Here is a 27,626-nt window from a genome sequence, read left to right as displayed (position 1 = left end):
AACAGCGGCGACAGGTTGAGAGCAAACTAATCACCACGGAAACCACACACAAGGATTAGCTCATCTATAGGATTTTATGTCTCCATAGAATACATAAAGTTAATGACAACCCGATTGGTTACAGCATCCAAAGGAGGGTACAAGTAGGACAGCATAAAAGTGTCAAGACCAGTAGTTTAAAAATTGCTTTCAATTCTTTTATCAAAGAAGCGTAGTAATAAGGGAGCTATTTTACAGAGAGTAAGCAGCAACGTACAATCTTGGTTTCAAGAAAGAGAAACATAATACAGAGTGAAAATAAACCTCAGCTATCGACAGCCACCACTACTCTTCACGTATTACTCTGTCCATAAGACACTGAAATCAAAACCTATGAGACTGACTGCTTCCACCGAAGGGAACTGTGCTGAATTTTCCATTAACAGAAAAATCAGTAGTAGAACAACTTTCTTCAAAGAAAGAACACCACCAGCCATTCATATTGCGTTCTAGGATGTAGTGATATTAAGGTTACACTGGAAGGACAAGTTCTCCAGGATTTAAAAAGAAAAAATTCTTAATTTGATTTGTATAGTTCGTTATATCCATTGTGCTCTTGAAACATTTATGTCGCAGGGATCTTCGGCAACCCAAATTCATCCACCAGTACACCATCCTGTAAGAAAGAAAAAGCAGCAACAGGTTAAAAACCCTCCACCTACCAGAACACAAACGTTTACTTACAAATTCTATAAAGCGACGTATCTCTAATTGTTACTGTGTGACAACTGGGATCAAAATAATAGCCTCAGTGTTCTTTCTCACTATGAAGCTATATTAAAAGCCCAAAAGCAAAATACAGAACACTTTCTTATGTTTTCAAGAATAACTAAATTAGGAGTTCTAATGGTATACTCACAGTCTGACAATGTTAGACAGGAGTTACAAATTGCCATTTCAGCTCTTTAAAGTATTATAAAGAGCATTCAGTACACTGTATTCTCTCATATATAGCACCCAAAATACACCGTATTCAAAATACAACCTTACGCGGGGTTTTTTTGTTCAAACTATTAAGGATTTTAAATATCGAGCAACCAACACAAATGTGATTAATCTGAAACGAAACGAAACAAAACAAAACAAAACAAAGTATTTTGCTTTTAAAGAGGAAAGGAACTCACTTTGTTTTTCGTGTCAGTAGGAGTGACCTCTGGGATGGCTGGAGCAGACGCGGCTTCATCTAAGTAGGAATTGTCTTCATCAGCAAGAAGCTCATCACCCAATGCATCCAGCTCTGAAATTGAATTATGTTGGTTGAAAAATTATGCAAGGAATTCCTTTTGCAAAAGAAAAGTTGCTCTTACAGGGAAACAGGATTCATATTGAATGCTTGCACCCATACTCATTTAGCATTACTTAGTCATCAGCCAGGAATACGCACACACACACACACACACCAGAGACAACCTTCTTTCCTTCACTGCAGCATTCCATTAGTGTATCTCACATGTCTGCCACATACTCTTGTTACCGTTCTCACAGGAAATGCAGCTTTTACGTTTAAAAAAAGTTATTAAAACTTTCTATTTAAAAATACACTGAAAATATTTAACAAATGAAATTAAAAATCACCATATCACTGTATAATGATGTTTACATTGAATTCAATGTAAACATCATCCTCCACCTTCCTAACCTGCTTCCAAGTCATCTTCATCAATCTCTGGTGTTCCATAGCTACGACTCAGTGCCTCCTGGACTTCATTGGCTTCTTCCATCATGTCTTCCAACTGATCTTGAATGTCCTGAAGCAAGAAACAATTTCAGCTGGTCCGTCTTTAATAGCTTTAGTTAAATTTATCAGAGCTTACTCAAATTAAGTTTAGCAATTCCAACAAACAAGGCACTCTAATTTTTTAAAGCATAAATGAAGCAGCATTAATACAAGTCAAGAGACTAGCATTCAGTACTATAGGTTGGCCTTGATTACTATTAAAATTACAATAAACATATGAGGAAGAAAAAGAGGAACCTTGAAACCACATCTCTGCAAAATCCTTTTTGGTATTCTTCAGGGTAAATTGAAAACCTCCAAGGAATTACCCAAAATCCAGCATTATCTTGAAAAGCAGAAGAGTATGAAATCTAGAGGAATTAAACCTACTATCTGGAGAATAAGCACTAACCCAAGCTGTGCCACAGCAAAATTCAGAAGATATTTTAGCATACTATTGGCACTGTACTTGGGTACAAGTAAGGAGACAATACTTGCCTAAAGGTTTACGGTGCAGGCCATATATAAAAACAGCATGGGAAAGAGAACTTACAGGAATTCAGCATGGGCATTTGATAAGAATTTAAGTGCAGCATGCTTAAAATTCTACTTAGAGATCTTCCAGGTTTTTTTGATGTGTTTTCTGAAGACAGGGCCAGGCCTTGCAGACCTCTTGAAATTGTTTGTTTGGGGTTTGATGGGGATTTTTTGTTTGGTTTATGTTTGGATTTGGGGTTGTTGTTGTTCATTGGGGTTTTTTGTTTGTCTGTTTCTTATTCAGGCACTACCTTGAACTGGGGAAGCAAAGGACTAGTCTGCATGTTGCAACTGCAGCAGGGAGGACACGACAAAAAAGCTGGAGCAGGAAGTATTCACCAATGTTCATGCTGAAGTGCCGAGGAAAGGGAGAGATTAAAGATTAGCCTAGCAAGGAAACAACCACCAGTACAAGGCGGCAAGTAACTGATTTTGCAGTACCAGAGAAATCAGGAAGGAATTACGATGCTGGTCCCATAAAAAAGGGAGTCAATCTCATCTCAATTCAAACAGTCCATCTAACTTTAGGTTACACAGTCCACTCATCACTATTTCAGTATGTTGTTTCTGTTCTCTAACAATTTAAACTATAGAAACTCACCTCAATTTGATCAATTTTGACCTGCTTGTAAGCTTTCTTCATTTCTTTCACCCCCAGTTTCATTGCATCAACCTAGAACAGAGTCAAACAACATGCTTGCATCTGATGGAGCATACACAAATTAAACAAATGGAAGATTAATATACTGGTACCGTTGTCTTTGTGTCCTTCAGTGCCTGAATAGTGTAATTAGCTTGTTCCATATTAAAAGACTGCTGTGATAGATTATCCCTCTGTTGTTCATACCTGTTAAAAACAATACAAATAATGGCTTTAAAACACCACACTATTTATTGCTGCAGAAATTCTTAATTTTTTAAAAAAATTGAAAAATCAGGGCCCAGTGACTGTAAATAGGGGAACAACTAACATGTAAGATTAGCAGGCAGCATAGTCAAAAAACAGACGGAAAACCTAAAACCAAGCAGTCCTCCTCACAACATCTAACTAAACTATTGCATTCCTTAACATAGGATATTTTAGACTGTAAGAGTTCACAGGTATTTTGGATGGTAGGAGTTCACAAATACTTGCCATGTTCTGATGTCCTCTCCTTTGTATTTGTTGCTGGACGCTTTCCAGGACACTAGACTAGACTAGACCAGACCAGACCACAGGATCATCTATCCTGTCCATTCTGGTCTTTTGCATAGACACAGCTACCTGCGCTACATGTGCTCAAGTCCTAAAGGGTGTCCACAGAGAACAGGTAAATTTCCAGTAAACCAGTGAAAGATCATTAAGTACACAATTTATAGTAATCAATTAATAATAGAAAACGAGGCATTCTCAGAAAGTTTAGGAGCCAAGCATAGCTTTAATAATGAGCAGATTTAGGCCAGCTTGTCCCAGTCCAAATTTATAACTCGTATACAAATAAGGCACAAATATGCTGACGCCAAATCCGTAAAGAGATGCTTCTGAAAGGCTGGCGAGCCTGTTCAGCATTTTTCTTTAAAGAATGCTCAGAAGCAAGAGTACTGGAAAGAGAAAGGAAAGTGTGCCCCCCTCCCCAAGAAAACAGGCTTTCATTAATCCCAAACTGAGAAAGGTTTAAACTTACATTCGCTTCTGCTTTAACACTCTCAATGCTTTCTGCTTTACTGTGTTCTGAAAGACAAAAATATTCTTACATTAGGAGAAATATTTGACTTTACTCTTGATTATATTGTTTAAACCTAGTTATCACATTGAAGTTTTCCAGAAGATTGCTCAGTTACTAGTGCAAAGAGTTTAACAATAGTCACGTTCAGCATTTGTCCCACATTAATGATTAACCAAACAGGCTTGTATGTAAATCTTCTAATAAAAATACTTTCAACATTTCTGGCTTTTGAATTCTTTTTTTGATAAGCAGAACACAAAGTCAAACTTAGTCCATGAGAACCATCTTTCAGCAACACATTTTAATGGTCAGCATCAAATAATACTGAAAAAGGTACTTTAACAATACTGTTTATATGTTTATTGTCATTATACATTTTATAAGTTCACCCCCTTTCAGAAGTGGGTTTTCCCACTCCCTTTCTGCCTGGTGCAGACCATTTTATTTTAGCTGGTGAACAAAACAGCCTTTCTAGTAAACTTAGTTCAGGTAACGAAGGAAGAAGGGAAGCAAGTTACTTCAGATTGAGGAATTACATTACATTTTAGAATAAATAAAAAACAATGAAAACACTGTTCAAAGATGCATGTCTAATAAAAATAATCCCGTAGGATCTTACAATCTTAGATCTCATTAGTAGGGCAAGGTGCAATTCCTAAGAACCCGATGAACTGGCTAAATCACTCCACGACATGACAAGAAGTGTGAGTCACATCCTCTTAAGCTTAAATCCCACAGAAGATTCTTACCTTTGCAGGCCCCTCTCTCATCTTCTTCATTTGATCCTTATACTTCACGAGTTCTGCATCAAGCCTAGCAATTTTCTTATCAATTGACTCAGCTCTGCTATCCACCTTTAACACATGACAAGGAAAACAAACAAAAAAATTAATTAAGGTTTTATTCAAGAATTGGACAATAAGAGAACAGCCTCAGTTTTATTATGCTTCTAACTGAATTGTTTCCTTGCTCAGTGGTATTATAAACAGTTTATGAAGTTTGTAGAGAATCCAAAACCAGAATCAAATGAAACAACTTCTATATGAAACACAAGAAACATTCTGAGGCTGCAGGAAACTCTGCCACTGTAATATGTTCTCACGATTTGGACATACTCCCTTGCACACCCACTGAAGTCACAGTCTCTATTCAGGAATTTCTGATAACATACAGTGCCAGGGACTAAACAGAAACAGAAAAAACAAGCTGGCAGAAAAAGGGGCAATACAAAAGAGACAGGGATGCTATCAACAAGGCTAGAGGTTTATTTTTGGTGGGCAGAGAACCTTAATGAATCCTTCAGAATGATGCCTGGATTACTGGTTACATTTAAGAGGTCCAGACGTTTTTCCAAAGGTGCCTAACTTCTTTGTCAGAAAGACACTTTTCCCATCACTTCCCACAAAGGAGTCAGGACACGGCAGTTCCACCTGGCAGCTACTCTGAATTCTTACTGCATTTTTGCTTCTCATCCCAGCAGTAGCTGCACAGCTCAGTAAGAAACCTCCAGCAGTCAGCCCTAACAGCCCTGGTGCAAAGCATATGACAGAGCTGTCATTATGGAAGCATTTTAACCCTTCTGCATAAGAGGGTTAAAGATGACAACTACAGAGCCAAGCATAGTATCCATCTAACAGCATACACAAATTGATAAAGAAAACCCAAACAAACAAAAAACCCAAAGAAAGCCTCCTTAATAGGAACCAACTATCACAGCATTTCTTGGGAAACCACAAAATAAAGCTTCTTAACTGCTCACGGAGCCTCTCTAGGGATTAGAATATAATGACATTCCAATTATAGCGTGAGACCAATCAGTGCAAATTTACAATTCTGACTTGCTAGTAGTGTGGCTAAACAAGTATCATTATGCAGGTTTTCATCTGGGTGCCTCAATGATCCTTTCAAATCTCTGCTCTCCGACAGCAACATGCATTTGCCAGAGGCATCCTGAGCAGAACATTTGATATGAACACTCCACACAAGACACTAAAGTGCCTGGGCACAGCTGGCATTAAAAAAAATTGTGTTAAGCTTTCTGTTATGTCAAATATTGTACTAATAGCAAGAAAAAGAGATATTTGCAATTCTAAAACTCTTGTAGGTTCAAAGCGTAGCCCTTCCTTAAGACCTTCGTCAGCTAAATGTGTCTTTGAGGTCAGCCTCCTCTCCAGGGGAAAGACAGTTATTTGATTTATTTATATAATGATTCTTTTAAGCAGTACGAGTTGGAAATGGAAACAGATCTTCCTATATCTATTAACTGCATAAATATCTCACACACACATTACACAGGACCTCAGATTTTAAAAATGAGAAGGGACAGAAAATGGGAGAATGGATCTAATTTATCCCAAAGAAAACTCAGACTGTGTATTACAACCTGAAGAGCTGCTTTCTTTTATGCACAGATAAGGCATACCAACATACGTTCCATTGCTACAGAAGGGCCCCAATCTAAACAAAAGAAAGTGACAGTGGTATCCCAAATCCCTATGAAGCAAAATTGCAGTTTACTTCAATAAATAACGATAATTAAAAAAACCCCATCACATATAAGATTGAATTTTACACTGTTGTCACAACTATCAGCCAATTGTTCCTATGTTCCCTACTTACTACTCTGACAAAAATAACATAAAATTGGAGTGTTTTTTCAAGGAAGAAAAAGTAAAACCAGTACAAATGCCAAAGCTCCTGATGCATCCTTCCTCCTACCGTCCTCATGACAGCTTTGAGTCATCCGACTGTGCTCTGCCAGCAAGGATTAAACGAAGTCTGCCACTTGGTGCAATGTCGAGGCAGGCACGGTGAGAGAGTGAGTGGAAACTGCAAGGGGAAATGGGGACATACCCATGGAGACTAAGTGGGGAGACAGGAAGGCATCACACAGCCCCCTACCAAACTCTATAGTAACCGGCCACCGAAGCAAAGCAGGGAGAAGTGCTTCCTGAGCTTCAGTAAACACTTCAGATTAGTGATCCCACAGAACCAGCTCTTTAAATGCAAAAACCTTGAATTGTTTAGATATCTTAAGGAGATGCTTATTATACTCTTACAACAGGAAAAAAAAGCTTATTGTGTGCTGATCTTACTGGGTTCAGTCATACTGCTTTTGCACACACAGGGAAGAACATCCAAAACACAGGCACAGAATTGTCTCTGCTTTTAGTAAACAGTAACTACTAACATTAACCAGTGCTCGCCAAATACAATAATTTCTACCTGCCATTTCATGGCTTATTACCATTTAAGTAACATGGTAAGAGATTTTACAAAGCTTCTAATATTTTGTACAATACAGTAAAGTTTGACTCTTTCAAAAGGTACAACAAAATGTGTCTAAGATTGAAAACACCACAGAAGTGACATCACTTGAATCTCCGAACTGTAGAATTTAACACGGTAAAGAAATAGCACAAGTTTACTTAATGTCTCACACAACTCTCTTCAATAATAATTCACATGCAGTTTAAGAAAAATATCTAATGATATCTCTAGCCCTTTAGCAGGACCTGTACTAGAGACTTCACTATTGTGAAAATGAACTGAAGGTACAACAAGCCTTTCACAAATCAGATTGAATACTTCATGTAAATTGGCTCGAAAAGTTAATTCATCACTTTGCATTTGTAAAAGTATGTTTCTCCCCACGCTTACTAGTGTACAGCTTATACTGCTGAAATGTCAAATTTAAGTATTAATAACAGCATGTTGGGTGGATTTTGGAGTTGTAGCCATCCACTAAAGCATTTCCTCGTAACAATGGGAAAGCTCACCCTGATTTTTGAGCACATGCTTTATTTACTGTTCTAACTAAACAAACCTGGAGCTATATTTGGGCTTAATACCACTAAAAAGCAACATGGATTCTTTGCCAGTAATGTACTGGGAAAAACACTATGACCGCTTCTGTCCATGTCCCAGCCATTGGCATATGCAAGAGGCTGATGTGCACAGGTTTGTCCAGGTAGCACTGACAAATATTAGACTTTGAGGGTCTCTTCACTGGGTAGCAAAATTAATCTTCCCGGAGGAAAATCATGATTTTCCACAGAAACTGTTGTCAGGTTCCAGTGACAACGCTTGGTTACCCTTAATCAACCTCCATTTAAACCACAACCCTTACCAGCCTTTCACCTGACTTTGCTAACCACTGAAACAAATACTTAAGACCTCTGTGTTCTTTCTTCAGCTTTTAAAATTAGTTTACAACAGAAGGAGCTGTAGAAACAGACCACAGTTTTCTTCACAAGCTTAAAAGCCAAGAAAAGGCTGTGAAATTGCAAGATTAACTTTCTTAAAGCTGTCCCTTAACGTTCTTTTCAGGCAGGCCAACCCTACAGCAGCTGTAGCATTCTACCGTGTTTCTTCAGCATTTCTTTCTTCATCTGTGTCCCTCTGCACACATCTTTGCCACCAACCTATAGCAAGCTCATGCATAGCAGACAGAACAATCTTCATCAGGCAGTGGGATCTGCCCTCCCACCTCTTAGCCTGGACAGAGGGACTGGTTTCCTTGCTCCGGTCCCTGCCTTCCCACACCTTGGCATAGCGGGAGTTAGCTAGTGCAGTCAGGGCAGAAGTCCTTGGATGAAAATATTGAAAATAGCCATGAGGATGAAAGGGGAGTCAGGTCTTACGTGCACATTATGTGCATCCATTTACAGGATGTGTTCCTGCTTACAGGAAACAAACACAGGCATGGGTATATATGTGTACAAATGTACTGGTGTACATGCTGTGCACACTAAAACACAAGTGTGCAGCAGGAGTGTTGATCTGCTGAAGGATAGGGAGGCTCTGCAGAGGGATCTGGACAGGCTGGATCGATGGGCTGAGGCCAACAGTATGAGGTTCAACAAGGCAAAGTGTCGGGTCCTGCACTTGGGCCACAACAACCCCATGGAATGCTACTGGCTTGGGGAAGAGTGGCTGGAAAGCAGCTCAGCAGAAAAGGACCTGGGGGTGCTGACTGACAGAGCTGAACATGACCCAGCTCGTGCCCAGGCAGCCAAGAAGGCCAATGGCATCCTACCCTGTATCAGAAATAGCATGGTCAGCAGGGCCAGGGCAGTGATCATCTCCCTGTACTCGGCACTGGTGAGGCTGCACCTCAAATCCTGTGTTCAGTTCTGCGCCCCTCACTACAAGAGAGACATTGAGGTGCTGGAGCAGGTCCAGAAAAGGGAAACAAAGCTGGTGAAGGGTCTGGAGAACAAGTCTCATGAGGAGCCCCTGAGGGACCTGGGGTTGTTTAGTCTGTAGAAGAGAAGGCTCAGGGGGGACCTCATCACTCCCTACAGCTACCTGAAAGGAGGTTGTAGTGAGGTGGGGGTCGGCCTCTTCCCCCAAGTAACAAGTGATAGGACAAGAGGAAATGGCCTCAAGCTGTGCCAGGAAGGTTTAGGTTGGATATTAGGAAAAACTTCTTCACAGAGAGGGTGCTCAGGCATTGGAACAGGCTGCCCAAGGAATGACGGAATCACCGTCCCTGGGAAATGTTCACAAACCATGTAGATAAGGCTCTCAGTGACAAGGTTTAGTGGTGGTCTTGGCAGCGCTGGGGTAATGGTTGGACTTGATGATCTTGAAGGTCTTTCCAGCCTGGTTGACTCTGTGACCTGTGCGCACACCGCGCCAAAGCACCGGCACGAGTCTGTGCACACTCAGGTGTGTTACACACGCACAAGAGCGAGCACCCACACGCGGGCGCCCTGACACGCACCGAGCGCGGGTGCGCGCTCCCGCACACACACACGCAGGGGCACACCGCGCTTCCGCGTGCCGGCGGCACAGACACGGAGGGACCCGCGGACGGAGCCCTGCGCGCACACATACACACACACCCCGAGCGGACACCGCCTGACCTGCCGGCCGCGGAGGGTCTCCCCCGGCCGGGCCGGGCCGCCCCGCCGCTGCCGTGTCCCTGGCGGGCCGAGCGGGGTGCGGGCCGCGTCCCCGGGAAGGCACTCACCGTGCCGATGCAGTCGGTGAGGCTGGGCGGAGGCGCCTTCGGCTTCGCTTTCCCGAAGAAGCGGTTCATGGCGGCGGCGGCGCGTCGGTCCCTCTCCCGGTCCCGGCAACAGCACCCGCGATCCCCGCCGACCCGGAAGCCCAGCGACAGCCCGGCCACGCCACGCCCCGGTGCCGCCCCGCAAGAATCACGTGTGCAGCCCGGAACTTCCGCGCCGTGCGTGACCGGAGCCGTTCCGTAGCTCGGCACAGCGGAGTGAGGGTACGGGCACCGCCGGGCCTGCGGCACCGGTTCAGGAGCGCTGATCTTCCCAAGATCAGGTTCATTTGAGCTGTTAAGAAGTAACAGCACGAACAGATGTGAAACAGAAGCATGTCGTATTTGGTTTATTTTATTTGTTTTTGTGTTAAGAACACGTGGGGTTTGGGAGTTTGTTTGTACAGACGTTACTGCGGACCTAACATATCTTTAGGCTTCACCCACTGATCGAACTGGTCTGACGTGAGGAATCCCAGCTTTATAGCAGCTTCTTTTAACGTTGTCCCTTCTTTGTGCGCAGTTTTGGCGATCTTGGCTGCTTTGTCATATCCTGTAACAAAACAAAACAAAGCAGTTAGCCATGTGCAGTTTCACAAGATTTCTTAGAGGTGACAAGAAAGTGGGACATTTGGCCTTTGGAGAATTAATTTGCAGGACACTCCTGCTGCTTAACTCAGTTTGTGATAAATGTGCACCAAATGTTTACACCAGCCCCTTATTTAACGTGTAGGTAAATCGTTTTATTCTGGTCTTAATGCATTTAGATCAAAAGTTCTATGTGACTTTCTCCTTTTAAAAATAAATCTCATATTGTAATCTTTCAAGTTCCATTATTATTAGCGGTCACATCAGGACAACAGGTACACAAATCCTCCCAACCTCCTTTGACTCTAGTCAGAATTATTTTTACAGTGCACTAGTATGGCAACTCCAAGGAGCTGAAAGACCTTTTTCAACAGCAGTAGCAGTTTGTGATTAACTTTTGGCCCAAGCTATGACTTGGTCTCCTAAACACAAATAACGTGCAAAATCACAATACCACATAATACTTCAGTCTAATGTTTTGAGAAGTTTCTGAGCCTTAAACCTACCTATATGCGGGTTCAGTGCAGTTACCAACATCAGAGATTCATTCATGAGTTTGTTGATCCTGTCCGTATTGGCTTGGATTCCAACTACACAGTTGTCCGTGAAAGAAACACAAACATCTCCGAGAAGTCTTGCAGAGTTTAAAACATTTTTAATCTAACAAGAACAACAAAACAGAAATACCAGGTATTACATTCAGTCAGTAATGGTTGCACAGTCTGGTGTATTTGTTCATAGCCACTGCCCCCCTGCAATACCCACTTCTTTAGGAGGCTGTTTGTAAAAAAGGAGTACAGCAAACACACACCCTCCTCCTCTTGCAGGGTAAGCTCAGCCACTCCCATGTAAAGGAATCCCTGAGAAGCACTCGATGGTAGAACTATGCTTGCATGAAGATGACCACAGTGCATGTAATCATTTTGTTCACAAATCATTTTGTTCACAAATAACCAAGTAAAAGCTACATGAAGGCATTTGATTCATTGTCATTTCCTGCCCCAGGTACTGATTAAACAAAAACATCTAAAGATATAAAGTACAGTAACGTCTGGCATTAGTCATCTACTTTGACAATCCATAAGATACACTTTTTTTTGGAGAGGTATCCGTTTCAATCAAATTTATCTTACGTTAGGTATAAGATAAACATAATATAAGGGTATAACAGTATCCCTTGGCTGTTCATGATTCCTCCCCGCTGCCGCTTCAAAACAAGGTGCTATATGCTTAAAAGAAATATGCCCAGATTGGCAGAAAAATCATTACCCTGAGCAGACACAGTAAGGAAGAGACAAATACCGATTTTATTGTAAGATTTCAATTTTCCAATCATTTCTAACGAACATAATAAAAAAGCAGTATCAGTCATTATAGGCTGTGCAGAAAAATAACAACATGCTGCTTCCTTTGTGCCTCTTATTTCTAAAACAACAACAGGATCTTAAAAACCCTCCTTTTATTACTATTTAGTATTATGATCTTTTCTGCAAGTCACCTTAATTCTTTTTAAACTATTATCCCTCCCCTAACTTCTGTGCTATTCCTTTAACAGTCTATACACAGTTATATATCTGATTTGATGCTTTTATTTACATTCTCTTCCTCAATTTCTCCTGTTTATATTTTCCTTCTTGATTTTAAGGGAGGAAAAAACAAACAAACAAAAACGTAGATAGCCCAAAGAATAAAATAAGAATTAGGACTTGGTGTCAAAACACTTAGATTTCAGTACAAGGTCATCTGTAACACTCAATTACTTTTAAAGTAACAAGCAGCAATATGTCTCTTGGTGTATCCTGCTCAGACTGTAGAAGGCAGAAGTTATTTTAAGTACTGAAGTCTAAGACTAATCATTTACAACTTTACATGACTCAGTTGCCAAAGGGATGTAATCCTTTGGTATTCAGCAGTAACAAAAAGTAGTAACAGATAGTTGTTAAAGAAAAAAAATAATCCAAATTTTTAGCTAAAACATCAAATTCTCTTTGGCTTTGGACAGAATTTTGCCTCAGCTTGTGTTCCTCTCTCCCTACTTCCTTTGATGATAAGCACATACTGTTAAGATAAAAGCTTATCTGCATAAGATAGGTTCATGTAAAAAAGATTGCCAGTTCCCTGTCAAAGTAACAATGACTTACCATACAAATGAATAAATCTTGTTCTCACAATTCATTAGCTTCTCTGGTGCTTGTATTGACCAAATATTCATTGAATTGGGGTGGGGGTTTTTTCCTACAAGTTATCTGATTGTACAAACAATTACTTTAAGAAGTCCTATATTTAAAACTTCATTAACTTACCATCATGGGCTTAAAAACATTCAGTTCAAAGTGTCCATTGCTACCTCCTACAGTAACAGCAACATGGTTTCCCATAACTTGGGCTGCCACCATGGTTACAGCTTCACACTGTGTAGGGTTCACTTTTCCTGGTTGCAGAAGGGAGAGAAAAAGGTGACCAAAGAAGAAGAAGAAAAGGGGAGAAACAAAACCAAAACACACAAGCAAACAAAAAACACCAGCAACCAAAGCCCAGTTAAGTTTCCTCATTTACCAAATCACATTCAACAGAAGATGTTTTGTAGGAGGTAGCATCTTACTCATGTCTATCTGTGCACCACAGAAAAGAAATAATTTCCATAAATGGTATTAAATTAACTGTACAATTCCAGTAATTCAGTTAGGATTCTTAAAATAGCTATGGTTGCTTTAACAATTCACCAAGACTTTGAGAGCTGGATCAAACGTGCATGAGCTAAGCAGCTGTTCATTACCACCATTCTTAACAGATTAACAACAGATTAAAACTTGTCTTCACTTGTGCAAGTGGGCATTTCTGGTAAATCACTACCAAATCTCAATTTAGGAAAAGTATTCCTAATCTGTTAGAATTACTTTGTAATAAAATCAGTACACTATATTTACTTTGCCAGGAAAAATAAAAAAAAGGCAAAACAAAAAACACAAAACAAAAAACCAAACACACAAAACCCCCCAAATTAGAATGGACTCCTAGCAAGGAAGGGTTTTTTTAACAGCTGATGTCATTTCTAGAAATAATCCTAATAAGAACATTCATTATCTGCTTTTTTTAAAGCGACATATGCTTATGACCTGTTTTATGATTTATCATAAAGGAAGAACATGTTTAGAATCATTTTGAATTTACAATATTCATATATGCATACTTTTTTAGGAGAGAGTCAAGGAATGATTAGTAATATTCCTTTCTTTGTTATCAACCCATACAATGGCATCATTGCCATTGTATATCATATGATATATATATATCATATGGCAGAAAGGAAAATGTGAGTATTTAATAGTAATCATGCTAGGAAGTAAAGACAGAAGTCAATTTACATCACAATATTGCTACAGTTCATAGATTAGATCATTTAAAGCTTGTTTCAGAAAAGCCTTTACATAAAAATCATAGAGATCTTGCAATTCTAAAAGAAGGTTTTGAGAAGTATGCTTGTATTAATAGAGACATATGTTTTCAGATAATGCTCTCCCCCACATACTTGCCAACACACAGCTGCACAAACAAGTATTTTTATGAACACCAGTTTTGGTAAAATATGGCAGAAGATAAAAACTGACAAAAGTGTTGAATCATGGATTTACTGACATGTGTGGTGGCGTTTGGTAAGTATCTGTTAAAAGAGTTAGTGGTCCAAATCAAAAGAAACAGGCAAGTTATCTCCATATGTTTTCTCTGTACCTGGCATGATGCTGCTTCCTGGTTCATTTTCAGGCAGGATGAGTTCTCCTAGTCCAGAGCGTGGTCCAGAACCCAGGAAACGAATATCATTAGCTATTTTCATCAGACTACACGCCACCGTGTTCATAGCTCCACTGAGTTCAACTAGAGCATCATGAGCTGCAAGAGCCTCAAACTTATTTGGAGCAGTGACAAAAGGCAAACCTACAGGGAGGTAGGGGAAATATTAAGCAGTGAGGCCCATAAACCAGGTAATCAAACACATAATTAGCTTCATTTAGAAAATACTAACACTGTAAGATCATCTCTCTTCTCTAGACCTTTCCTCACAAATATTTCTTAAACAGATTAATCCAACATAAAAGTCACTAAATTACAGAAGAATCTGAAAGTTGAGCATCTACCCACAACAAAGGTACAAACTTCAAGCTTTCACACTGTGTTGCATGCTAAGCATCGCTTTCATACCACAATATTTTGTGAATGTCAATAATCTCTTACAAGTTAGCCCAAATTTATTTATTTCTTCATTAAATCAAGTTAGATTCTTTAGATTGTCAAGTGCTGTGATGCTTTGTCTCTGTTATGAAAGTGAGGTTTTTACAGCACAATGCAGACATTAGGATAAAGCAGTCACGATGGAATTAGGTATTTAAAGAAAAAAGATGCATCCAAGTGTCAGCACTGAAAGGGAACAACAAACCAGTCAGAACATGTGAAATCTGATTCAGACTTAGAAGGATGCCTGAAACTGCTGCCAACAAGAGCACAGACGCAGTGGAAGCAACAGCTCTGCTGACGTTAATTAAATGCCTGAGATTTAAGGCTAAATTCCATAATGAAAAACATGTCTTCAGGGCTTTGCCCTGGAAGAAAAGTCAGCAGAATGTTTTTAGTGGTAATGGACATCACTAAAGACTGACTGTGGGCTGGACTACGGCCCCACAAAACTCCTGGTCTGAGCTTACATTACCAGTTCAAGGAAGGGCAGCATAACCCCCATGATTTCTAGTGTTTTGCAATTCCCGCTGAACACCCAATCCCACCCAATATGCATGGGCTTCCAAATTGCATAGCTGCCTTCTCAGTTGCAGAGATCATTCTAAACTTTTCCTTTTGTCCTTGCCAATAAACTTGCCTATAAGAACATGTGGAACTTCAAGAGTCTGCTGTACTTGTTTTAAACTAGTACAGCTTGCCCATACAGTGCACCTAACAAGCGCTAACATGGGAGAGCTTCCTAACCACCGATAGCTTCTTCAAGCACCAAAACAAGCCCTGTACTGCTGCCCAGCAGCTGTTGTTTATGACAAGTTACTTCTTCCCTCTCAGGGTACAAGAAAGTCTTGACTCTCTACAAGACAGAGAATAATGGATCCATTAAAACAAAAATACTGTTGATAAGCAGTTTCAGCAATTTTAAATGACAGACATACACATTCATTTTGGGGGTGTTTTAAAGACAGTGTGTGACACAGAAAATCTGGTTTATAGATCAAAAAAAAGGGTCTGTAAATTAGGTTTTATTATCTATTAAAATAGCATCAAAAAAATCAGACGACTACCTTTTTGACATGAAAAAACATTTTTGCCCTTCTTTTGTGCCAAATCACTGTAGATTAACAGAGCCACAAGAGCAAAGATCAAGACAGAAGCATTATAGCTGGGCTAATAATAGAAGCCTGAAACTGTATCCATCTCCAATAAGCCTCGCTCAGAAAAATACTGTAACTTCAGTCACTTTCAATGTACCAAGTATAATTATAAAAACAGATTGGATGAAAAATCCTAACTATAAGGCATATAACATACAGCATTAGCAGAAACTTTCATGTTAAAATAGAAATACAGTTTGAGCTTGTGAGAAGTCTGGAAACTCAAAGATTTCGTTTCAATTTGACTGTATGCTACATATACTGCTTTACTGATAACTGAAGTATCACTCCTCACCTGTCAGTTCAGCCACTTTAGCAGCAACTTTCTCAGCAAAACCAATCCTTGTGTTTAGTCCTGTACCAACTGCAGTCCCACCAGCTGCCAGCTGATACACTCTTGGCATGGTTGACTCAATCCTAGCCACACCGTATTTGATTTGTTGCACATAGCCACTAAACTCCTTTGAAAGAAGGGAGGACAAAATAAACCAACACAGACGATGACCAAGAATAAGCATTATTACTTAGATTTTGATTGTGATTGGACTAATTTCTTTAAAAACCTGAAGGCACTCAACTTCACCCAAATGCTGAATCTTAGCATGTTTTTGTTAAGAGGTAAAGTTTACATGTACTTTAAGAATGCTCTCACACTACAAACAATTACACACAAAAACAATCTACATATATAAAAATGTGTAAACAAGACATCTTTCTCTTGCCTTGTATCCCAGTTGTAGTAGGGCCTGAATCCATGTTAATCAGATTAAACTAATGTTCTCAAAGTACAAATAGAGAAACAGATATTGGACTTTGTTCACTGAATTTTACTTAGTAAAAACTAACCAAGCATTCTTGCATAAATCCACAAACTTTACATGGATTTTTATCAATTCAGTTAAAGTTATTTCATTACCAACTTAATGTAATATAAGCTATTCTTGACAATATCTAACAAAAATTTGCTATCGTATATATATAAAGATCATATATTAAAGATTTTCATTCAAAATACCTAGTAGTTTTGTATGTTGGCAAAACCTCATTTATGTAAATGCACCAATTACAGACTACCTATCTTCTCCCTTGCAATGTCACTGTAACAGAAATACCACATTGTTTTACTTGGTAATGGAACATCATTTAAAAATCATTTATATCTTACTACTGTCAGAAGTAAGACACATGGAAAAAAATAAGAAAATTTATGATGCAGTTATTAGAGTGCAGCATCCAGCAAACTCTACTAAAGATCAAAATACTCAGACTGAAATTCAGCCAGTTTCCTGTAATTTCTCTTAAACTGTCCATTAAGGCATCTTCAAGTTTGCCTCTGTTTCCTCCAAAACATATATAAGAATTCTACAAGCAAATGCATAATTTGGTTTTTTTACCTGTCCAAGTGTAAGTGGAACAGCATCTTGTGTGTGAGTGCGCCCTATTTTTATGATCTGGGAAAACTCTTTGGATTTCGCTTCGAGTGCATTCTGTAGCTTCTTTAGTCCAGGTAATAACACCTCATTAACCTCCTGGGCAGCAGCAATATGCATTGCTGTTGGGAAAGTGTCATTTGAACTCTGTGAAAGAAGTTCAAGAAATTTAGTTACAAGCTTTTTATTACCATTACTGCTGTAAGATGTACATGTATGGCTTTGTTCTCTTTACTTTATAAACAAGAAGAAAATAAGACCAAGCAACTCTGGAGTGTTCCACAAGTCAATCTGCAGGAAGAATAAAATCTTCCAAATTCCAGTCCAGTACCTTAGTGATAAAATCAACTTTTTGTAACTATACCTACAGAAAGTTCAGTTGAGTAGATTGTTCACAACACCACTGGGAGGAAAAAAAAAGAAAAAAGAAAAATAATTACTAGGAGAGACGGATGACAAATGAATGGATTATTTAAAAGGAATTATAGGTGACTTTGAAACACCTATGTGTTGCTTTGTTAATGTTACATCTGTAGTTCCCAGGATACTGAGTAAGCACAAAAGAACAGGAAGGAATATAACCAAGTCAGTGGCTTAAACTTCAGCTAATCTGAAGGAAATATCAAGAGTGAAATGCAATAAAAATGCCTTCCACGATCCTTGGGGAAAATAAAAAAAATTAAATGGATATTTAATTTGTCAGTTACAGGACTACAGCCACTATTATATTCTTTCTACATGCTGTATGCGATGTAGATATGGAGATAACAGTTACAAGTATCCAACTTCTAGATATTGGATCTACATTTAACTTAAGACTGCTCGCAGTAGCAGTGGCTGTCACATGGACACCTCTACTCACTACATTACGTGTGAATTTATGTGTCATGAATGAGTTAGAAGTTTTTAACCTAAAAAGCTCATGCTGTCATCAGTGAACATTTTAAAGTTCTTTTAAACTGAAAAACCCAGAAAACTGTTGTCAAAGGTGTACAAAAAACTCTCTCTCTTTTTTTCTTTTTTTCCCCAAAATCTGAACAGTGGCTCTAAGAGAATTAAAAATTCACAATTTAAAATAAAACCAAACTTTCGACATCAAAAGAAGTATAAGACAAGTGTAACAACCTGGCTTTTGTTAACGTGATCATTCGGATGCACTGGTTTTTTGCTCCCCAGTGTGCCCCCCATTATCTCAATGGCTCTATTGCTGATGACTTCATTGACATTCATGTTGGTTTGAGTTCCAGAGCCAGTCTGCCACACCACCAGTGGAAAGTGATCATTTAATTTTCCTTCAGCTACCTAGAATAGGGAAAAAAAGAAGAGAGAGAAAAGTTGTTCTACTGGAACAAAGAAAAACTTTAAACCTGAAAATTTTATAGTTAAAATAATGTTCTCTGTTATATTTGTAAATCTACATGGAACAATTGTGAATTTATACGAGAATAATTAAGAGTTTGATGTAATACCAGATACTAAAAGGGCAAGAAACTTTTGCTATGGTTTTCAAAGACGCTGAATTCTGAAACACAAAGATATATATAATTTCATTTCATGTTCTTTTATAGAAAGAAAAGATTTTTAAAAGGTCTTTTAGATTTTACCTTCTCTTTTCCAAACAATGCAGATGATTTTGTAAGTCAAAAAACATCACCCTCTTCCCAAATTTTAAAGCAACTTGGATTCTAATCCTCTGGGTAGGACTAGAGATAGCATGAGCTGGTTCTCCCTTCCACAGTTATTTCTCTGGTCAGTAAGATCTCCCAGGCAAGAGAAACATCTGTAGCAGTTTCTCAGTCAGAGCACGTTGGGTGCTTCAGGGCACTGATTCAGTGTTATGTGTCTCCTTCAGTTACGACCATCCTTTGGGTGTCAGAAACGTCAAGTTTTGGACAGTGCTTGCCTGTTTACAAACTCATCATCATCATGGGTATGCTGCTTTCTCCTATGAAATCAGGCTCAAGAGCTGCACAGTTTCATCATGAACACTGATCACAACTATACTACAAATAGAGGCATTCAGAAGTCCATTCCTTATGGCAAACAGTCCCTTAGAAGAGATGTTTTTGGCAAAGATAATCTGTGATGCACATGCAGTATATAATATTTGTATAATCAGACTCCAAAATTTCTCCAGAAATAAATTTCATAGAGGGAGGTTCCAGACCTCTTACACCTGTAGACATTAGGTTTTGCATTAACAAAATGAGCCAGCAGATGGTTGCTGCTATCAAACACCTTCTTCCTGTAAGGCATGCTTTCCCTAGTACTGCCCTGGACCTACGTGGCTTTAAATTGAGAAGTGCCTAAAAAAGACTTGTGACTGTCTTCACTGTGCCTCAACTGTAACCGAGTATGTTACACATATAAACAAGAGAGTCACATGGACTTAACAAGATTCGTATGTATAGACTTGCTGATTATTCATGGAAACAAGGTCCTGATCAGCCAAAGATAGCTACACCAAATTGTATCTTCTGCAGGGAGGCTATGACAACTACCATCTCAAATCAAAACAGAACAACTCCCCCGTTTGATCTATATTTTTTGGAGCCCATTAAACCTTATGTGCATTTATCATTTTTTCTAATGTGCGTTTTAGATAGTATCAGAATCTATGCTCAGAAGCATCACACCCCCATATATATTAGCCTCAGAAAAGTTGAGAATGTAAAGCAAAGGATCTGTTGTCACAACTGTGAGGCTAGATAACTATCTCCAGTTTACCAGGATGCATCAGTCTTACTGGAATCATGCTTTTCAGGAAAGGATCTTAAGTATTTCCCATGTTATACAGGAGCAAAGTTTCCACCTCCAAGAGTAACTTGATTCCTTGCTGTATCTCTTTCTTTTTAAGCTATATTAGAAAATTATTTTGGAGGTAGGACAAAGGATATCACCACAGGGGTGATTTTAAAACACAACAGGGAAAAAAAAAAAGAAATCAAAACCCAAACCACTTTCAGATCTCATGTATCTAAGTTAAGTACTGGCACTAATTAATTTTGTGTCAGTCTCACCTCTCTGCCTGGCAGCATCATGGAGCAAATTCTCCTGGAAAGCGTGCTAAGGCACATGAAAAACAATGAGGTGGCTGGTGACAGCCAACATGGCTTCACTAAGGGGAAATCCTGCCTGACCAATTTGGTGGCCTTCTATGATGGGGCTACAGAACTGATGGACAGGGGCAGAGCAGTTGACGTCATCTACCTGGACTTGTGCAAAGCGTTCGACACTGTCCCGCATGACATCCTTGTCTCTAAATTGGAGAGACATCAATTTGATAGATGGACCACTCGGTGGATAAAGAAATGACTTCACGGCTGCATGCAAAGGGTTGTGGTAAACGGCTCAATGTCCAATTGGAGACTGGTGACGAGTGGTGTCCCTCAGGGATCGGTGTTGGGACCGGTCCTGTTCGACATCTTTGTTGGTGACATGAACAGTGGGATTGAGTGCACCCTCAGCAAGTTTGCCGGCGACACCAAGCTGTGTGGTTTGGTTGATACACTGGAGGAAAGGGATGCCATCCAGAGGGACCTTGACACACTTGTGAGGTGGGCCGATGCCAACCTTATGAAGTTTAACCAAGCCAAGTGCAAGGTCCTACACCTGGGTCGGGCAATCCCAGGCACTGCTACAGGTTGGGCAGAGAAGAGATTCAGAGCAGCCCTGCAGAGAAGGACTTGGGGGTGTTGATTCATGAGAAGCTTAACATGAGCCGGCTTCAGTGTGCGCTTGCAGCCCAGAAAGCCAACCGTACCCTGGGCTGCATCAAAAGGAGTGTGACCAGCAGGTCGAAGGAGGTGATCCTGCCTCTCTACTCTGCTCTCGTGAGACCCCACCTGGAGTACTGTGTGCAGTTCTGGTGTCCTCAACATAAGAAGGACATGAAGCTGCTGGAGCAAGTCCAGAGGAGAGCTGTGAGGATGGTAAGGGGGCTGGAGCACCTCCCGTATGAAGACAGGCTGAGAAAGTTGGGGCTGTTCAGCCTGGAGAAGAGGTGTGGAGACCTCATAGCAGCCTTCCAGTATCTGAAGGGGGCCTACAAGGATGCTGGGGAGGGACTCTTCATCAGGGACTGTAGTGATAGGCCAGGTTGGACAGAGCTTTGGGCAACATGTTCTAGTGTGAGGCCATGATCTTAAGATCCTTTCCAACCCAAACTATTCTATGATTCTATAAGTAGCCTTTTAGCCACTGAAACTTCTGATCCTCCTTTAACTAGGAGATCCCTTGAAACCACAAGAAGAGCCTGGACACATTCAGGGTTTCTCCAAAGCTCTTGGGACTTATGGTGCTACAGCTGGTAGAAAGAGTATAAAGCTTCTGCAAATACTGAAAGATTTTTAAGCTAGTCAGAATGAGAAAGCTCTGTAAAATAATGTTTCAAGATAAATACATCTGTTGATTTACAGAAAGCAACACGCCTGGTATTACCGTACCTCGAATAATGGTCATTCACAATTCTCTGCACTTGGGTGGCATTTATCCTGAGAAAGAGGAGATGCCTCTGTGTGTCACATCATGTCCTCTTTAGCTATAAAAGTGATACTTAAAAAACACAGATTTACTAGTAAGCTTAAGTCTGAAGAGGAAATGGACTAGCAACAAACTATTCAGACTGCAGATGCTCTTCACATTACCAAGATCCAACTGCTTAACAACTGGGGACTTCCAAAACAAAAAAGCTTTGCTTGGCGTGTCAGACTTCACATTAGGTGAATGAACCAAGATTCTATTCATCTCCTAGGTTTTTTTTATACTGTTCATCTCATAAGAGTCAACACTGTGTAGTTAATGAGTAGTCTTAATAGAGGGTAAAATTACATTGTTTTTATAACTTAAGTATCAAAATGCATTTGAACATTCTGTCATTTCTGTAAATGTAAGAAGTAAAATAGTAAAACATTAAGTAAATGATTTCTCAACCTGAAAGCCAAAATTTACTGACAATAAATGCCTTCGTCTAACAATTTGAGAAAAGCAGGAGGTTTTCCCCCAGCCTCCAAACTTCCTGTGAAAAGTTTAACAAAAATACAAAGACAGTTCTAGTACTTTGAACAGTTTGTTCCTACCTCATTTGCTGCCTTCACAATAGCATTAGCAATCTTTGGGTCAAGACCGTAATCTTGATTTACTTCAGCAGCTGCCCTCTTCAAGATGCCAAAAGCCCGTATAACTTGAACCTGTGACACAAGAATAAGTTTAAATGCATAATTTTGTATATCAAAAAGGATTACATGCAGAAACTAACAGAAAAGGAGAATTGGTTCCATTTCTAAATAGTCTTTTTGAGGGCAAACTGACATATGTTTCAGTACATGGAAAGCCAGTATATGACAAAGCATATGCATGCTAATGCTCCATGCACAGCTACATGTGAAAAAGTAGCTTCATATCAACTCATGCTACACTAAACATTTTCAATAAAAAAAATACATAACGCTATAGCAACAAACTACTCCAGTTTTCCTTCTTCAGAAAAAGACAGATTTCTATTCATCCTGGTTATAAAAAAAATTAAGCAACACAATAAAAGCAACATTGATTTATTTAAATTCAGCAAGAAATATTTCTACCACCAAACAATATCTTGCCATGCAATTTCCAATTCTCATTAGAAGTCAGAGTTGCTCCTACTTCCAGCAAAAGTCTAAGAAGAATGTATTCACTCTCACATCCAAAACATACTTAAAAAGAAGAAATTGAACACATTATTTGAATTACTTACTGGCATCCTTTCTGAAGCACCTCCAATCTTGAAGTTCATTGTAGATCTTACAGTTTGGGCACCATAGTATTTGTCACTTGGGACCTTCAGTTCACCAAAGGTATCATATTCTATCCTAAAAGCCTCTTGAGTTGACTATGGAAAAGGAAAAAAAAAAAAAGGTATTTCAAACATTGGTAAATAGAACATCCTTTTTGAAAGCAGATTCAGTTAAGAAAAATGTTCAAGAAGGAGGAAAAAACAAAACAAAGACATGCAGGTCGCCAGAGGTATTTTTCTAATTTTATCTTCGAAGTTAAGACGTTTTTCTAGTTTGAGCACCTGTCTCACTAAAAGTCACTTCAAACATCATACAGCCTAGCAGCCCCACTGGTGACTGGCAGCACTGCAAGAATTAAGACCTCAGCTGCCCACTGTACGAAGCACAGTGGTTAAAACCAAACTGAAGAACTAGCACAGTAAGAATTCAGGTACCATCCGCCCACGTAACACAATCCCTATCTGAAATCCACACTGCACACAAGACTTAGGAAAAATACTGGAAGGCAGCAACTGATTAATCCAGTACCAAGTTACTGCAATTAATTATCTTCTTACGCCGAACAAACCAGGAACGTAGTTGCCCTAGCTGTGCGACTCAAAACAACCCTGCACCCAGGTATATTTTGTGCAGTATTTGTGTAAGGCATTATTTCTGTACTATGTATACACCTAGCATGCGTTATTATCTAACACAGCAGAAGTCAACTAATTTTAGCCGACATACACCAACTAAAAAGTCATTTTTCACTTTTGGTGACACAACCCCTTCATTTGTGATGACGTGAACACATTCACATGCAGCTCTACAAAAATTACGGGACTGGACAGGAAGCAACAGCAGTTTCTCTTCCTCTCCCCATGCCTTGGTCAGCAAAATCCCAATTTTCTGTGAGAAAGGTGTTCGTCCTTCCCCAGAAGAGGAGACTACCTTCCTGCAGAGTCTTCAGGAAGGGGAGAAGTCTTTTTTAATTCTTCATCATACATAGAGCAAACCAATCCCAGCTTCATCAGTAAGATAGATATACATATAACAATGCTGGGCTCTGACTGAACCATGACTCTCAGGTTTGGTCAGAGCCCTCAGGTTTTTCCTCTTCCCTAGGTGTCCACTTCTGAAATCATTCTGTTCCTCTATTTTCTTGATCCATTTTACTAGCTCCTTGCTTGGTGGGTCTCAGTCTTCTTGGACAGGGGCACAGCTGGGTATTGGGCAGAACGTCCTCTCCAGCAGCACTATCTGCAGCACCCTGCCCAGGTCCACATCACCGCAGATGGCAAGCTGCAGGCAAGAGTGCTGGAGGTGACCCTGCGGCATTTTTACTGTCCTGAGCGGTGTTCCCAACTGGATGGAGACACTCTGCCGTCAGGTACTCCAGCAGCTACATAATGGAGAGTTAAATTACCCATAACCTTTTAGACAAAAAAGCTAGCAGTTGCACAGTTGATTCCTCAAACTCACATTGATGCCAATGCTAACAATGATGAAACAAAGATAAACAGGATCAGTACCTCCTCGTACCTTTAAACAATGCAATCCTGCTAGCTTAAAAGAATAAAATAAAATAAAAAATTACTTCCCTACCTAATTCCACGCTACACACACTCACAAACTCCACTGAAGTTAAGAGGGTGAGGTGCTTTAAACTGAATGTCATTTGCTGATCACCAGAGTAACAGGTGACATTAGGTAAAAAAGCAAAGTGATATTTTTCCCACATACTAAAGTAACGAAACTAAATTCAGCACTACCTTCAGACTAACACAGCAGCCTGCAGAAGTTACCATCTGAATTTTAATGTAAGTACATGCTTTCCTCACTGTTTAGACAGAATTCACCCTCTTGAGTAGCTTTATGAGCAGAAGGCCCCAGTTCCTGTACCTAAAGCAGTTTCTGCAGCCACCCCACTCACTTAGGGAACCTGCACTGAAAGGGTACAACAGAGGCACACTTGTGTCAGCCCTGTGCTCCCCTACCAGTGGGCCGCGGGAGAAGCCAAAAGGAGACCTAGCAACTCTGCCGCAAGACAAGACAAACTCCCACACTCACTTCATTTCTGCCACAGCTACAGCAAGTCTCAGCTCAGAACTACTATCCCTCACCTTTAAAAAACAAGGTGTGCTCTGCCCTCCAAAATCGCAAGAACCCACAGTCCAAAGCTTACACAGTTAGGCAAATATAACTGCACTTTTGCCTTGTTGCAGGGAACTAATCAGCTAAAATTGATTGCATCATAACACGCTGGAGATAGTCAAATGGCAGACCTGCTGCAATAATGCTTCCCACGGAAAATTACATTCTGATTTATGGACACAGCAACTCATGGATGTAAGTATTTAAATCATTATTTTTAGCATGTCAAAACCAATCTTTCGAGGCCAGCAGAAAAAGGAATCTGTGCTCAACTGCTCTCCTTGAGCAGATGAAGATTGCTTCCATTCTTTAGCACTGCTTCTCCTTTATAGTATCGAGTCACAAACTCTGAAATTTACTCTTTAGAAACCAAACCCAAGTATTTTACAACATTCAGCTAAAAAGGACCATTATGACTGGAATTCCATTTAGAATATCTTGTGCGATTTAGGTCTAAGTTAAGGCAACACAACAGTCATACTGTAGGACAACGTGCACATCTGGTTGTCTACACATGTTCCTAAAAAACTCTTGCTGCTGAAAAATCTCTACAAACATCAAAAAGCGTTGGGTTTTGTTTTGGTTTTAACACTGGTTGGTACATCTTTGGTGGTCCTCTTGGAAAATAAAAGCATACAAAAGCTTTCCTGTAAGAATTCAACAGCTGCTTGAGTTCCAAATTGACTGAGAGACATTTTGCTATAACTACTGCTGTTATTTAAACCCAAATAATTCATAATGCCTACGTACAGGACAGGTCATACTTCTGACCAGCAAAGATCAAAAACATATCTTTCTTCTAAGATTGCAGCCTTTCATAAATTCTGTGTCTTCAGCAATTAATGAAGGCCATGATCTATAATGCTTTTCCTGGATGACACCAAACAGGAAAATAAAAAAGGGATCCATCTGACAAGCCAATGTTTGAGTTATATAGTCCGCTCTGACACCAGTTCTCTTATACAGGCATGTTTCGTTCACCATGCAGTTTATTCACTCACTGGGAAGCTTGTTCTTTTCAATGTGATTTTCTACCTGTTAATCAATATCACAAGTTAAAAACTAATGTTCTAGTTGAATTCATTAGCTAATTTAGTAAACTAATGAATTAATAAAATCCCGAACACCCCACTTTCTGCAGAAATTCTTCTGACAGTCTAAATTACCTTGTTTTAAGGAGTGAACTTACAGAAATGCACCTGAGACTCAGGCTTCCGTGCAACATCCTAACTGTCAGCACTGAGATCAGAGTTCATTACTCAAATAGCATTTTTGTTTCTCGAACCGCATCCAGTTACAAAGTCCCACTCACGTTTTAGCCTGACAGTCTGACTGAGGATGGCTGCTTGAGGTCACAGGCAGTTCTTAGCTTAGATTTCAGGCGGCCCACAAGATTTTTCCAGATAGCCCCATTTCCGTGAAGATACAGCTTTTTTCTCATTAGTGCCTCAACAGCTCTAAGAAAGGGCCTGAGATTTCGGTGGCAGAAGCTACAGCACTAACACCTTTCCTGCTTACTTGGTCGGACGGCACCTCTCTCCCCCGCTCCTCCGCCATGCTAGCACAGCGTACTCACGCCGCAAATCTCGCCCTTTGGGCAGCGCACCCGGAGGAGCAGCTGCGCGCTGCAGACACCGGCCCGCCCCGGCAGCAGCCGCCGCCGCGGGGCCGCAAATCTGCGTGTGACAGCGGCGCCGAACCGGGCCTCGGCACCGCCCGGAGGCCGCGCAGCGCCGGGCGGGAACCGGCCCCACAGCCTCCCCGGCGGAAGAAGGAAACGGCGGCGAAAGCCTGCCAAGGGATGGCGGCAGCGTCTCGCCCGTGCCGTTCGTTCCCCCCGAGAGCGGGACACGCGCCGGCCCGGCCGGTGGCCGCCCTTCCCTCAGGTGGCGGGCGCAGTGGGAGGAGCCATGCCGGCCGCGGCCGGCGGCGGCAGTTAGAGGTCACCGCTCCTCCCTCGCCCCCCCGCCCCGTGCTCACCATGGCGGCGCCGGGCGGCGGGCCCCAGCGGGCGGCGGCGGCGCGCGGGGCCGCCTGGCTCGCGAGCAGCCCGGCGGAGCAGCCCAGGCGGCGGCAGGCGCGGAGTGAGCGGTGCATGGCTGCGGCGGCGGGGAGGGCAGGGGGCAGCGGGACCGCCCCGGACGAGCGTCAGGGTGCGACGGGCGTCCATCACCGTACAGGCTCCGCCGCGCCAATCGGCTGCTGCGGGCGGGCCGGCCGCGGGAGAACCGCCTCAGCAGCGGCGCGGCGGAGGGGGGGAACCGGCGCCTGCGCAGCGCAGGGCTGAGCGCGGGCCCCTGCGTGC

The 27,626-nt window shown here is 40.9% G+C and overlaps 2 protein-coding genes across 4 annotated transcripts; both read right to left on the bottom strand.

Moving 5' to 3' along the window:
* Nucleotides 1-55: 55 nt before the first annotated feature.
* CHMP5 (charged multivesicular body protein 5) lies at nt 56-10,165 on the bottom strand. The gene is made up of 8 exons (XM_030509073.2): nt 9,977-10,165; nt 4,749-4,853; nt 3,958-4,004; nt 3,047-3,140; nt 2,895-2,966; nt 1,679-1,787; nt 1,164-1,276; nt 56-655 (listed from the first exon to the last, which is right to left on the bottom strand). Exons 1-8 carry the CDS (start codon nt 10,043-10,045, stop codon nt 605-607), a joined length of 660 nt encoding a protein of 219 aa, XP_030364933.1. The 5' UTR covers nt 10,046-10,165; the 3' UTR covers nt 56-604.
* Nucleotides 10,166-10,349: 184 nt separating this feature from the next.
* FH (fumarate hydratase) lies at nt 10,350-27,571 on the bottom strand. Of its 3 annotated transcripts, none has more exons than XM_030509013.1 (10): nt 27,302-27,571; nt 23,149-23,283; nt 22,493-22,603; nt 18,540-18,716; nt 17,379-17,561; nt 16,280-16,445; nt 14,330-14,533; nt 12,904-13,031; nt 11,107-11,260; nt 10,350-10,565 (listed from the first exon to the last, which is right to left on the bottom strand). In XM_030509013.1, the coding sequence occupies exons 1-10, from the start codon at nt 27,416-27,418 to the stop codon at nt 10,423-10,425; spliced, it is 1,518 nt and encodes a 505-aa protein (XP_030364873.1). In that variant the 5' UTR covers nt 27,419-27,571; the 3' UTR covers nt 10,350-10,422. The 3 variants fall into 3 exon arrangements, with proteins under 3 accessions (XP_030364873.1, XP_030364892.1, XP_030364882.1); XM_030509032.2 differs by lacking the exon at nt 27,302-27,571 and adding an exon at nt 26,634-27,210; XM_030509022.1 differs by lacking the exon at nt 27,302-27,571 and adding an exon at nt 26,840-27,193.
* Between the last annotated feature and the right edge of the window lie 55 nt (nt 27,572-27,626).

This window comes from Strigops habroptila, chromosome 1 (genome assembly GCF_004027225.2).
Source record: "Strigops habroptila isolate Jane chromosome 1, bStrHab1.2.pri, whole genome shotgun sequence".
Taxonomy (NCBI): Eukaryota; Metazoa; Chordata; class Aves; order Psittaciformes; family Psittacidae; genus Strigops; species Strigops habroptila.
This window is presented reverse-complemented; position numbering and strand designations above follow the sequence as displayed.

Excerpts from the sequence above, each read along its gene's own strand:
- CHMP5 (XM_030509073.2), bottom strand. The coding sequence starts at position 10,045 with ATGAACCGCTTCTTCGGGAAAGCGAAGCCGAAGGCGCCTCCGCCCAGC. Across the intron at positions 2,967-3,046 it reads TGAAGGACACAAAGACAACG|GTTGATGCAATGAAACTGGG; the intron begins GTACCAGTATAT and ends ACTCTGTTCTAG. Across the intron at positions 1,788-2,894 it reads TCAAAATTGATCAAATTGAG|GACATTCAAGATCAGTTGGA; the intron begins GTGAGTTTCTAT and ends TTCTTGCTTCAG.
- FH (XM_030509013.1), bottom strand. The coding sequence starts at position 27,418 with ATGCACCGCTCACTCCGCGCCTGCCGCCGCCTGGGCTGCTCCGCCGGG. Across the intron at positions 16,446-17,378 it reads TTCCACTTACACTTGGACAG|GAGTTTAGTGGCTATGTGCA; the intron begins GTAAAAAAACCA and ends CTTCTTTCAAAG. Across the intron at positions 14,534-16,279 it reads TAAAGTGGCTGAACTGACAG|GTTTGCCTTTTGTCACTGCT; the intron begins GTGAGGAGTGAT and ends ACCTCCCTGTAG.